This window comes from Cryptosporidium muris, genomic scaffold (assembly GCF_000006515.1).
Source record: "Cryptosporidium muris RN66 scf_1106632373431 genomic scaffold, whole genome shotgun sequence".
Taxonomy (NCBI): domain Eukaryota; phylum Apicomplexa; class Conoidasida; order Eucoccidiorida; family Cryptosporidiidae; genus Cryptosporidium; species Cryptosporidium muris.
The window spans coordinates 330,810-344,022 of NW_002196573.1; the positions used below are offsets into that span (position 1 = coordinate 330,810).

The following is a 13,213-nucleotide window of genomic DNA, read 5'->3' on the forward strand; positions in this document are numbered from 1 at the left end:
TAACCTTTAGAGCTAGTATAACTAATTAATATGGGAATTCAGGGATTGCTTCCAAATATAGATAAAGTAAGTAGAATAAAGAAGATAGATGAATTTAAGGGAAAGAGAGTGGCTATAGACACTTATGGATGGCTACATAGATCAGCTGCAAATTGTGCTGAAGATTTGGTTCTGGGTAGATCCACTAGAATGCATATCCAATACTGTATAGATCGTGTTAATTTACTGAAGAGTAAAGGAATAATACCTGTCTGCATTTTTGATGGTGCCCCCTTACCTATGAAGAGAGTTACAGAAGAAGAAAGGCATATGAAGAGATTGGAAGCAAAGAAGGAGTTATTGCAACTAGAAAAAAGTAGAAAATGCTCAAATAGTTATGAAATACGCAATTTATGCCAAAGAGCATTAGATATTACTCCTGATATAGCTCACCAAGTAATTGAGGAACTACGGGATCATCACGGGATAGAATGTATAGTAGCACCATATGAAGCAGATGCACAATTATCTTATTTATGTCGAACTGGATATGTTGATGCTGTAATAACGGAGGATAGTGATATGTTGGTATTTGGGAGTCCTTGCACAATATATAAGCATGATGATAAGACGGGAATATGCAGAGTCATATACTGGGGAGATTTACCAAGAAGTGGCATACTACGACAAAATATATTTACATATGAAATGTTTGTATTAGGTTGCACTTTAACCGGCTGTGATTATGTTAAATCCCCACAAGGAGTAGGAATTAAGACAGCTATGAAGCTTGTGCAAGAGTATTATGGAGATTTAGAAAGAATTATTCTGCAATTACAAACTATTGGAAAAAATGTTTCATCTGACTATTCAATAAATGTGCAGAAGGCACTAATAACATTTTTTCACCAAACTGTATATGATCCACCTTCTCAGAAGCTAGTGCCACTATCAAAGAGTACTTTACCACAATACAATAACTCTAACAATATTAAAGTGTCTAATATTCCAATATTTAGAGAGTATAATCCGGAAAAACAAATAGAAAATAATAATATGTATGAATTTGTTGGTCCTTTCTTAGAAGAGAAACTAGCGAGAAATATATGTATGGGATATATTCATCCAGAAACTTTGAGAGCATATTCTACTAATGAGGCTGTGTCTGAAGAAGTAGTTGATGAAATAACATCTTATGCAATATCCACAGAAAAAAAGGAAAATCTTGGTGGTTACAATAATGTAAAGGGACATGAAGGTGTTTTGGAACAACTCAGCAATAAAATTCAGCAAAATGAACAGCTTTACTATTCAGAAGAATTGTTGGAGATTTCAGCAAAAGAAGTTAATAGTGAAGCTAATACAGAAAATAAAAGTAATTGTAATTTAAAATGGTATGATAAAGCAAATATGGGAAGAAAAGTAAAGAGGAGAGCAATTTGGTTAAACGCAATGGCCAGAAAGGATTTGCCAAAATATGACACAATCAGTCCAAATGATCAGTTAATCATACAATCACTAGATAATTATTCATTTCATTGATAAATCAAAGTAAATTTCATGAATAAACAGAATAAGTGAATAGTAAGTCTGAATCTTAGAATTACAATGTAGAAATTGATGTTTAAACAGAACTCCCCATATAAGTTAAATAGAAATAAACGGATCTTTAGATTATCAGTTTAAATAGTTAAATATAATTAATAAAGAACTAAAATATTTAAGGTATTCCTCAAATTGAAATATGTCCTAAGTATAAAATTTCCTTCAATTTATTATACCTAAGAGAATGGATGAAAGTAATTAAAAGCTTGTGAACTCAATACCTTCGAATTTAAATTCTCCAGGAACTTTAATATCATCAATTAATAAGTCACCATCAATGGTAAACATAGAAACATATGTACTTTGGAAGTCTATCCTAGAATTCTCAACAGTCTTAAGAGCAACAATAATTTGATCTTTAGACCCAGGTAAAAATTTAAATGATGAGAATCCCCTCTCAGGGATAATATCTCCTATAGCTTTCACATCAAGTATTTCAAGGTCATCTGACAAAATTACCATTTTATTTGAACCTTTCATTTCATCTAGGAATTCATCATATGGTTCATTGCTTACTCTTCTTGGAAGAAATATCCACTTACGCATATAAGGACTCCAACCTACAGCTTCGTGAATACAGTATCCTGGAAAATCTGCATCCAATGCAGAACGTATACTGTTGTAAACTTTTGACCAGTTATAGTATCTTATATTTCCAAACTTGTCTACTGAGGCAACCCACATATTATCTTGTTTGGAAATTATTCCATTCTGCACAAATTCTTTCCCAAAGCTTCCAACCCAAAGTACATCATCTCTTACTGTTGCCCACTCAATCTTCATTCCTTTACCTTTATTACCATCTCCTTCAGATAAAATATATCGTGGGGCAATAACCTTCCCATCGTCAATAATTTCAAACATGATTCCGCTTCTATCATCACCGGCAAGAAGTTTCCCATCATATATTACTAATTCGCTTAATTCCATACCTCTACCATATTCATTATGGCCACTTAATAAAACAAGAGCTGCATCCCATGTCACTTTATATTGCTCCTCCTTAGTATCAAAATAAATTCGTCCTTTCTGAAGTATACTTCTAAAATCTTTTTCACCAGGGTTTGATGGGCGTGACTTTAAGTCTAAATCTGCCACAAGCTGAAGTCAAAGCATAAAAATAAAATGATTTTGAAACAAAATTGAACACTTCAATTTGAAATTAAATATTAATTCCAAATGTAAAATTGTGGATATAATTATATATAGTACTTACTTTGAAGCTGCATGGATTTACCTTATTACAAAAGAATTGCGTATTAGAAGCAAGAACTTCACTTCCAAAATATGAAGGATTAAAAAAAAGTATTAGTAATGTAGTTTCTAAAAAATAAAGGTAATAAAAGTAAGTTATAAATGTAATTGTATTAACTATATAGAATATAATCTTGAATACAATATTATTCAAGGAAATATTAATATATAGGGCTCCAATATAGTAACTTACTATAAAAAATAAGTTTTTTAATAATCATTACATTAACCATAAGAAGAGAGTAAGTCTTCTTTACTCATTTCATTTATTTTCAAAAAAAGAGAGAAATTTATACACTGACAGAGTGGAGGCAAATTGCTCTACAAAGGCCCTCTCGAGTACTGGCTGGCAAACTTGACAAATTAAAGAAAATAAGTAAACATTCACTTAATAATATACTACTTATAAATGTAAACCCACATATTTATGAATAGATTTATTAGAGTTTTAGGGGAATCTACTTAACAAATTATGCAGAAAGAAATATCTAAGTTAATTAATTAAATTTAATTTCTATATTAAAGGTAAATGAGTATTTCTTAGAAAAGTGTCACTACTAATGTTGAAGATATATTATAGTTCTCAATAAATAAAATTCCCTAGTATCTCAAAAAGTTATAATTTCTTAGTATAAACTTCATTATTTATCAGTCTCTACAAATGTAAGAGGTAAAAAAGAGACACTAGAGTATACTATCGTTCTAGCTTCCCCACAATCTCGAAAATTATTTCCATAATTTTTGTGTTCATGACCTTCTTAGGTAATACTTTTAAATGACAGCTCTATATTTGAACTTAGCATATTTTAAATATATTTGGAAGTGAATAAATAGCAAGTAATTACCTCAACCATAAAGCTTTTTTTAAAGGGTAAATTTTGTATAAGACTAGGCCAGATAATATTTACCGCTATACTCGTGTAGGGCGCTATACCGCCAAATTGGTGGCTAGCTTATACTAAACATTTTTGAAATTTTGATTATATGACTAACGGCAATTGGAAAGGTGATAAGAATGATTCATCTCAATCTTCAAGGGGTCACTTAGCCAATTCAGGAGGTAAAGGGTTGCAACATCTGGCTGAAATGCTTCAGCGTGCAGGGCAAGGACAGAGTTACCAGAATAGGGTCTCTTTTGATTTCCAATTAAATTTGAATTCTGGTTCAAGTAGTAGTAGTATACCTAGAAATATTTATAATGGTGGAGGGCAGCGTGCAGGCTTTGGAGATGCATATAATAAGGAGAGATTTCAAAGTAATGGATATGGGGGCACTAGCAGTAGTAGTACTGGTGCAGGTAATGGATATCATATGAACTCAGAGTACGGTAATTCTACAGTGGCTACAGGATATCCTGATGGTAATATGACGTATGTTGGGACATATGGAGTTACTCAGTCTAATTATGGGACTTATAGAGGGGCAATGCAGGCTTATGGTGGACCAAGTGGTGGTACTTCATCTCTTCAGCAACACCAGTCAGGATCCTATGAGGATGCGCAGCAAAGCTTTGCAGGTAACTTTTATATGAATCAAAGAAATTATGTAATGCCTCAGATTACTCAAGGATATGGTAGTATTCAACAAGGGCAACATCATCAGGCTACAAGAGGAAACTCTGCAGTACCTGGTGTATCTTTATCAGGTTCGGGAGTATATAGAGGAACATCAAAGTATATTGGCTCGTCAGGAACATATGGAGTTTCAGGAGGATCTCAGGGTCATACACAAGTGCTACAGTATGGATCCTCTCACCACCTGACTTCAAATTTTGGAGATATCCCATTACAACAGATTTCGTATGGTAACTTCCCTAACCAAAACCAGAGTTTGCATTCAATATCTCCTCAAGTATCAAATACAGTTGGTATAGCTACACCTCAACAACTTTATAACTCTTATAACTTTAGTAGACAATCAAATTGTGGCAATTCTTCAGGAGCACCGGTAATTGGCTCAACTTCTTCAGTTATTAATACATCTAATACTAGCATGCAGAATACCTTGAGTGCTATTAATGGTAAATTAAATGTAATTTCTGGAACTGGTTCTCTTCACCATATGTCCAATACTGTGGGTCGTTCTATGGATCAGCTAAGGCGTCATAATGGAGGTGGAGGTTCAGGAGGTTATCGTCGATCTGGACCGTATCGCCATGATGGTCGAACTGGTAGGGTAAACTTGGGAGGCTCTGGAGGTAGTTCTTCTGGTGGTTCAGGGAATCAGGGGGGTGTCGGAGTTTATTCTCAAGCTAATATTGGAGCTAGTGGAGGGGGTCCAGTTCGTTCTAGCAAGGATAGGGGTCCTGGGGGTGGAATAGGACCACTAGGAAGTTCTAATGTTTACAATAAGAAACTAATAAATGATAGATCTTATCCTACTCATTTCATTACAGATTTCAGAGAATTTAATTTGCGCAGGGAATTAGATGGAAGAGTAGATAACATGCTTCCCAAGGTATATGTTGACAAGGCTTTAGCTGCAGGGGATGAATTTGTGCGCCTAGTGAGTACTGCGAGGTCTTGTAGAATTCCTGAAATTCGTCCTGCACTATTAATTACCAGCTTACCTAACTGCGACAGTTTTAGGCTTTATTTAAGCATAATGAAGCATTATAGAGCTCAAAATGTGTCAAAATTTAAATTGATGGTAGCAACTTATCCGGAGACTGGACTCTGCAAAGGCTGGGCTGTAGTTTTACTACTGGATAAAAATGCAGCTGTGGAGTTTTTAATTTCATCTCATTTTCAATGGAGAGGGATATGTGTAAAGGCTAAACCTTTATTGAATCCAGATTTATTTTCTTTCAATTGTAGGTTTATGACAGGATTATCTGAGAATTCTAATGAGACTGTATACCAAATCCCTAAATTATATGTGTCGAATTTAGCAAGTAGTGAGAAGAATTTGGAAGAGAACCTAAATTTTGATGAGAGTAAGAATAATAAAGATAAAGATACTGATGATGACAATGATAATAATAATAATAATAATAATAATAATAATAATAATAATAATAATAGTGATAATAATAATGATGATGATGATGGTGAAGTTAGAGAGTACATGAATATTTCAGAAAAATTGTATCAACTTATTGAAAAATTGGGACTTCGTAATCCTTTAGAAGTAGCATATAATGGGGATTCTCAACGTCGGGATGTAATATTTGTTGCAGGTCGTAAGCTTTATGCATCTTTTAGACCTCAAAAGATACTTAAAGTAATTTTTGAGCTATCCAAATTTGGCAGAACTATTGGAGAACTTGATCAAAAAGAAGATGACGACAATGAAATTATAGCTGAAGCAGATAAATTAGAGCTTCTTAAACCAAGATCCTCAAAGGATACAGATCATTACACAATAAGCAAATATGCTCTAGTTAATTTGTACAAAAGCAACATATGCAAAGACTCTGGAAAGGCACATGAATATCTTACTCCAAATTTAAACGAGAACTTTGAGTTAGAAATAGACAATACTGAAATAGATGTATCTTTAGACCGTAACTTGCCAAGTTCCCAAGCTGATGACGAACTGTCAGTCAATATATTACCGAAGGATATGGGTGATGTATTTCCATGGGGTATTAGGTATTTTCCTGTTGGGAATTTGGGGTTCGCAGGCTTGGATCTTATTGATAGTTTGAGCCGTCTTGTTCGTAGACTGCACTGTAAAAATAGTGGTCATAAATGGTTTAATGACGTAGATTACGAGGGATTTCCAGATGATCACTTACATCTTCAGGGTTTTCAGAATGTAACAACAGCTTCAATGGATATTTCTCTAATTACAACTTCAAATACAGATCAGAATAGCTGTACAAATGTAGCAAATTCCGGAGTTCATATAGGTGGTCTATCTGTTATGAATAACGTGAGTATTTGTAATCAAGTAGTAACTCTGGATTCAATGGTATTTATTAATGGACTCCCCAATTTAAGTGGCATACAAATAGAACTAGATTTTATGTATAAACTACGTAATCTGCTTAATCTTAGTAAGGCTAAGTGCGACTTTTGGTCTGTGGAACTTTTTTGCTTCCCTGAAACTGAACGCTTAAGAGGTGATGGTTTTATTCTCCTTCCTTCCTCTTGTAACTCTAAAGCTCTTTTAGATCAGTTCCCTATTGATGAAGAAAGTGGTAATCCAAATATTAAGCTAAATAGTGAGGTTTCAGCATGGATATTACCTTATAACATGTATCAAGATGCTATATACGAAGATCTTAAAGTTCTTGCGAAATTACTGGGACGTTTGGTTAGCTTCTGGTCATACCATGTCAATGGTAAGCGTCATCCTCTCAAACTTTTAGATTCTATTAAGACAACAAAGTTTTCCACAGCAGAGGTCAACTCTACTAAAGAACAAGAGCTCAGTGAGGATAATCAAAATGTATTTCATAAACCTTTAGATCTAAACTTACAAGCCTTAGGAGTTGCAATTGAATCTATAGCTCCACTTGCTACTTCGGGTGGATATTCTTCTATTTCACCTAGTGAAGAGAAATCTTTAGTAGGTATTGCTGTATCAGCTGAAGAATGGTTACATGGTCTTCCAAAGCTAGTTGCTGAGGGCATAGATGAGAGAGCACTAGATTGCAGTGTTGTTCACTTTGTTAGAACATATTTTTTTTCAGCTGAGAATCTTGTATCATTACACCCTTTCAATTTATGGCTGCAAGTTACAAATGAAATATGTGAAACTAACAATGAGGGACTTATTAAATTTGAGAAGGATGACAAATTAGCAGAAGACTCAGCAGCTATAGATGAGCTATCTAGACTTCTACTTCATCCCTTGCCAAGTCATGAGATCGTAGATACTTTGAATAACAAGATTGTATCGGCAAATCACATATTAGCGTCTATTCTGAGCCAGCATGGCCAAATTGGTCCCTTGGCCCTGCTAGATATGATTGACTACTATATCCAAGGACAATTTGGGTTATACAATATGTACAAAGGTGAAGATAATGAAAATGACAAATCTTCAGAAGAAATATCTTTAAACCTGGAACACTCTGAGTGTACAGAAGAAAATTTAGTAATAAATCAGAATCGTGAAGTTTCAGTGGATATAGAATTTAAAGCTGACATTGCTTCTGATTCAGAAAATTTATTATCGCTATCTTTAGAAGAAGGTGAATATAGATACCGCGGAATATTTTATAAAATAAACTCTGAGTATTTAAGAAATATGCCAAATGCAACCCCAGATAGTTTGAAAGATGACAGTGATAAAGCTGACAACTATGAAGTGGATTTATCTTTGAACTCGGAGATTTCGAGCAAACCATCTTTAAGCTTCAGTTGTTCTCTGTGGCTTGAAAGATGGGGTAATAACTGTGTCTGGGGATCTTGCATTTGCTCAAATGCACGCGAATCTGTGATGGAAGCTGGAATAAATTTCTTGCGTCACTTTGCTTTGTTGGAATGTCGAAGAGTATTCCAGACTATTGGAGTTGGAAGTACTTGCCATGATCCACTATTGGCACCTAAACGCACAAGGGCTACTGGAACTCCAGTATCAACAGCAGGTGGAGGAACTAGTGGAAGTGGAGGAGCTCCAGGAACAAATCTATCTCACCAGAATTCTCTATCTTCAAGTGGTGGATCTAATACAAATTCTAATTTATCTGCCTCTCTCCTAAGCTCGGCAAATCGTGAGCACTTAAGTATAGCTGATAGATTTGAAGGATTATGGAATTTCAGAAATATCCAAGTTGAGAAGAGGAAAGTTAGATGTATCTCTATTCCCGGATCTCTACCTTTTGAAAAGGCTCAAAAATTGTGGTCTGTGGAATATTTGCTAGCTTTAATAAGTTGCGGTAGGATGAGATATGTTCCTATATCATTAGCATTTAGAACTCCTTTATACAGAAAAAATGCCTATCGATATGTTCAAGAAAGATTTAGGAGAGACTCTAAATACAGCTGGTCGCATGTTGATCAGTTGTGGTCTAACAAGCTAGATGATGTTGTGGCAAATGCTATTGGATTTGCAAATGGTGACTTGCTTCATATACTTGCTCCAGATGAGGGGAATATACAAGATAATCTGCTTGATCCAAAATGCTGTTTTGAGATGTTAAAGAGATCTTGTAAATTTACTACTCGAAGTAAACTAATCTCTGTTTAAAAGTAATGGTGCTATTACACTGAAATTGAATGAATTAACTTCAATATCTTAGGATCTAGAAGATATGCTCTATTATCTATTTTTTAATCCGAAAGATGGAGATATTATACATCAATGTTAGGATCTTCACCATGATATTCTGTGATATTTTAAGTGGTTTAATATTTAATTTATTCATCTAGGTTTATACGTGGTTTTCTATGTGGTTTTCTGCAGTTGTATAGATGTCATTATCAAGTGTCATTGTGATCTTATTAAAATTTATTAAACAGGTAAACACACTCCAAATACTTATAAAGTACTCCTTAATTTCAGTTTCTAATTTCTCTAAAAGCATTATTTAATCTGTTTTCCAAGTATTCTTTACTCTTCTTCAGATGAGTAGCCTTTAAATAGGTCACAATCTCTTTTAATCTCTATGTGCTTCATGAATACTTCATCTCTAGCATATAAATTGGAATCTTCTTTCTCTATAAATGGTGTATTATTGTATAACAGCTCATCACTCACCTTTAGTAGCTTAGCTTCCGTATGAGCACTCCATTTACTTCTCTGCAACTCAAAATCTTCCTCTTCTCGTAACTTCTCTCTTACTTGAGAACTTTGAGTTTCATCATCTAAAAATTGACAAAGAAGAGTACTTCTTTCTTTACTAAGAAATTGTAGTGTTTCTTTCTCCATCTCATCACGGTTCATTAATCGTTTGTTAATCCTTCTCAATTCCTCTAGTATATCCTGAGTCTGAATTTCTTCAGCTGTATCTAATACCTTACGCTGTAAAGCTTTATCTTTGTTAAGTGAAAGTTCCTCTTCCAACATCTCCCTAGCACTCTTCGCAGCTAGTTCCTCATCTCTCTTTGGGTCAAAGCTCCTTTTGCCACCAGATTCCAATTCGTAATTACCATCCTTTGGATTTGTACGAAATACGATTACATTACCACACTGAGTACATCTACCATGAAATCTCCAAATAGGGATACCTAGATAATCCTCATTAGGTACCTTCTCAACTTTGGAATTGAACTTTGTACCGACATATAGATAGTCACCACAACCATTACACCTTACTGTAAAAGGATATAACATTCTAATATTTAGCATTCTCTTCTTCTTGACATTCCTGGACTTCTTAGCTGCTCGCAATACCTTCTTCCCTGCCTCTAACTTCTCCGGATCAAAGTCTGGAGGGTAATATCGATTAAGTAGTTTACGATCAGACATCCTTCAGACTACCAGAGTTAATAGTATAGCCTCACTAAGCTACAAATACTACAATATGATATTCATTTATTATCTAACTCGCCTTATTTCCGAATAGTAATAGCCTTTATATAGTTTTTTATGGCAACTATTAATAAACAATTAGAAACAAAAATTCACAAATAGGCGGCAACTTTGCCGCCATACAATAGAAGACATAATAACCGCTACATATTTCAACTCTAGACATTGAAACTGTCAGATAACGTGGTTTTATCATATTGTCACTAGTGATTAGATTCATATGGCTTTGATTAAATTACAATAAAAATCCCCCTATTAAAGCTTCAAAATTACTTTTTACTGTTTCTAAGTTTTTGTGAACTGTGTTTCAGCTAGGGTATTTATCAGTTCTTGAAGTCTGTTACTCCTTACTTTTTTGATGACAATAATTTTATAAAGATGAAGCATAAGTCAGATAGTCGCTCTAAAAATGCAACAATATCTTTAGATATCCCAGAGGAACTTATTCCGAAACCTTTATTAAGTGAAGAAATGGAGATTTATAGACAAAAACTGACAGGTGATTTAGTGGAAATTGAAAAGAGGATATATGAACTGGAAACTTTCTATTGGAACCAAACAACTGACATAGGTAATATGTTGCGTGGATGGGATGGTTATATTAATGTCAACACATCATCTGGAAGTACTGGAGCAAGAAAATCTAACATAAGTGGTGGTAGAAGCTCTTATAGATCTACCCAAACAATGTTTACAGATAAAGATCGTTGGTTTTCTCTTTCTTCTGTTACTTCCCCAGTTGAATTAGATAGTATTAATACTCCCACTAACCAAAGTAGTATGGGGGGTCCACTAGAGGGGTCTTCGGTAGTAGGATCTGTTGTATCTCAATTATCAGATGCTGTCATGAATGAGAGTGAAACAGGCCAATCTAACGCTAGTTCTAGGAAACAAAAGAGATCTTAATTAAGTATATTCTATTTTGTTTTGGCTATTTATAGTTATTACCTTTAGGCTTTAATTAGTTTGAAACTTTATAGTTTTCTTAAGGGTAGACCTTTTTCTCTATTCTAGTGGTATATTGTTATGCACTAGGCTAGTATATAAATTGTACTAAGACTTAGTAAGTATTCATGATATGTATTAAATCACTGAATAACCTCTATATATTTCCACTTATTCAGTATCCATGCTAGTTACTACGCTTTTTAATCTCAATCAGCAATACAGTGATAGGCTATGGTTGTCAAAAAGCAGCCCCCCTTCCCCATAAAAGTCAGCATGCCCACACAGAGGTTGGCGCAATATTTAGGATAGATAATAATTCTCAAGAAAATTTCTAAATTCTGCAAAACTTCAGAAATAAAGGAAATTATTAAGCACTAACATTATATTGGTGTTGTGCCAAAAGAAAGGATTGATTTTCATATATCTTGAGATTTGGGGATACTTAACGGAAGACAAAAGGTACGGGGAGCATTACAACGAATACTTGTCATAGCCTGAACTTATCTGAAATTTATATCAATCTGTGTTTTATAAGTAAATGGAATATGGACGAAAATGAAAATCAGCAAAATATTCCAAATAATTCTAATTGGAAGTGTATAAGAGGCTCTGTAAGATGGGCTGACTTAAGCCTTAGTGATACATCTAATAGTTGGTTACCAAGCCAAACTGAAGTTAGAAATGACTCTAAGTCATGTGGGTTAACTAGTTTGCTTCATAAAAGCACTATATTGGGCGATTCAACTACCTATCACCCAAAGTATACAGGAGAACAATCTGGGATTTTGAAAGCTACTTCTTTTTCAGGTATTGCACCTAAGCTTTTGACTTCTAAGGCTACAAACAAAACTATAACTTCTAGTTTAACTACTGAAGAATTCTCAAAAGTTACAAAAGATCTCTTAGAGGTTTGTGAAGTACATGAGGAGAACAATAGCTTGAGTCTTCACTTTGGAGATATAAATAATGATCAGAGTAATAATTGTGACACATTTGATCCTAGAAGTTTAATTCAAACAGCAAATCTGCAAACTCCAAAAATTCTTGGAACTATAAAAGGTAGTTTAAGCAACATATCTGAGAAGATAAATATCTCCCAAACAATTCCGAATACAAATAACGATAGTCAAAACGATACTAATAAAGATGGTATATGCAACTTTAACAATATTATTGATAATATAGACTTGGAATTATCTGATACAAATAATATAAATGAACTATCTAGTAATTTAGATTCTAAATTAAGGCAGAATAATAAACGAGGTATATCCAAAGATAATGTTGCAAGCCCAATAATTGGAAGTCATGAGATATTAAAACGGCAAAGATATTCTAGTAATAAAATGTGTAATTCAGGTACTGATAATGGTACTTTAAATCTAATATATACTGAAAGAATAAGTAGCCCATCTAGTGTTACCTCTTTTAGGGGTTCTCGATTAGCAATGGGAATCAACAGCACTCCAAGAAGATGCTCCATTTCATCAAATATAAGTTCAAATAAGAGTCCTATTACTCCCAAATATCAGCAGTATAAGAGGAATTTTACTTATTCTCATTCACAACATTCCACTGAGAATTCTAATAATATGACACAGTCTAACACAGCAACTGTAGATTGGAATAAAAGGATATCGAGTAGATTGTTCCAAATTGCTGTTGGAAAGGGAACAAGAGCTTATCAGAATTACCTGAAACTAAAACCAAATAAGGATAATCGTGATCCACAAGATCCTCAAACTCCGAATGCTCATTCTAGATGTCCACAAAAACAGTTTACTGAACAATTGAATATATGGAGAAAATCCCTCCATCAATATGATGATACGGAGAATGAATAATAGAAGTTTTAAACTATATTAGATCTAGAGAATTAAAAAGTAGGGTTCGTATCATATGTTAATTTTTTTTTTTTTTAGGATGAATGATAGCTCCAAAGAAGTTTAACTATTAGTTTCTGATATTACTAAAGTGGAGCGGGCTAATATTGTCATTAATA

At 33.9% G+C, this 13,213-nt stretch overlaps 6 protein-coding genes across 6 annotated transcripts, besides 3 other annotated features; 4 read left to right on the top strand and 2 right to left on the bottom strand.

The window, feature by feature from the left end:
• Nucleotides 1-30: 30 nt before the first annotated feature.
• On the top strand, nucleotides 31-1,521 carry CMU_008350 (uncharacterized protein; the record flags this gene model as incomplete). The annotated part of the gene is made up of 1 exon (XM_002140657.1): nucleotides 31-1,521. The coding sequence occupies one exon, from the start codon at nucleotides 31-33 to the stop codon at nucleotides 1,519-1,521; it is 1,491 nt and encodes a 496-aa protein (XP_002140693.1).
• A 139-nt stretch (nucleotides 1,522-1,660) lies between these two features.
• Nucleotides 1,661-1,703: a sequence feature (AT_rich).
• A 79-nt stretch (nucleotides 1,704-1,782) lies between these two features.
• Nucleotides 1,783-3,071, bottom strand: CMU_008360 (apyrase family protein; the record flags this gene model as incomplete). Its single annotated transcript, XM_002140658.1, has 3 exons — nucleotides 1,783-2,685; nucleotides 2,801-2,907; nucleotides 3,032-3,071. The coding sequence occupies 3 exons, from the start codon at nucleotides 3,069-3,071 to the stop codon at nucleotides 1,783-1,785; spliced, it is 1,050 nt and encodes a 349-aa protein (XP_002140694.1).
• Nucleotides 3,072-3,331: 260 nt separating this feature from the next.
• Nucleotides 3,332-3,362: a sequence feature (AT_rich).
• Nucleotides 3,363-3,822: 460 nt separating this feature from the next.
• On the top strand, nucleotides 3,823-8,979 carry CMU_008370 (uncharacterized protein; the record flags this gene model as incomplete). Its single annotated transcript, XM_002140659.1, has 1 exon — nucleotides 3,823-8,979. The coding sequence occupies one exon, from the start codon at nucleotides 3,823-3,825 to the stop codon at nucleotides 8,977-8,979; it is 5,157 nt and encodes a 1,718-aa protein (XP_002140695.1).
• Nucleotides 5,775-5,886: a microsatellite.
• A 363-nt stretch (nucleotides 8,980-9,342) lies between the features above and the next one.
• CMU_008380 (uncharacterized protein) lies at nucleotides 9,343-10,200 on the bottom strand (the record flags this gene model as incomplete). The annotated part of the gene is made up of 1 exon (XM_002140660.1): nucleotides 9,343-10,200. The coding sequence occupies one exon, from the start codon at nucleotides 10,198-10,200 to the stop codon at nucleotides 9,343-9,345; it is 858 nt and encodes a 285-aa protein (XP_002140696.1).
• Nucleotides 10,201-10,641: 441 nt separating this feature from the next.
• CMU_008390 (uncharacterized protein) lies at nucleotides 10,642-11,169 on the top strand (the record flags this gene model as incomplete). The annotated part of the gene is made up of 1 exon (XM_002140661.1): nucleotides 10,642-11,169. One exon carries the CDS (start codon nucleotides 10,642-10,644, stop codon nucleotides 11,167-11,169), a length of 528 nt encoding a protein of 175 aa, XP_002140697.1.
• A 587-nt stretch (nucleotides 11,170-11,756) lies between these two features.
• Nucleotides 11,757-13,055, top strand: CMU_008400 (uncharacterized protein; the record flags this gene model as incomplete). Its single annotated transcript, XM_002140662.1, has 1 exon — nucleotides 11,757-13,055. One exon carries the CDS (start codon nucleotides 11,757-11,759, stop codon nucleotides 13,053-13,055), a length of 1,299 nt encoding a protein of 432 aa, XP_002140698.1.
• Nucleotides 13,056-13,213: the final 158 nt, after the last annotated feature.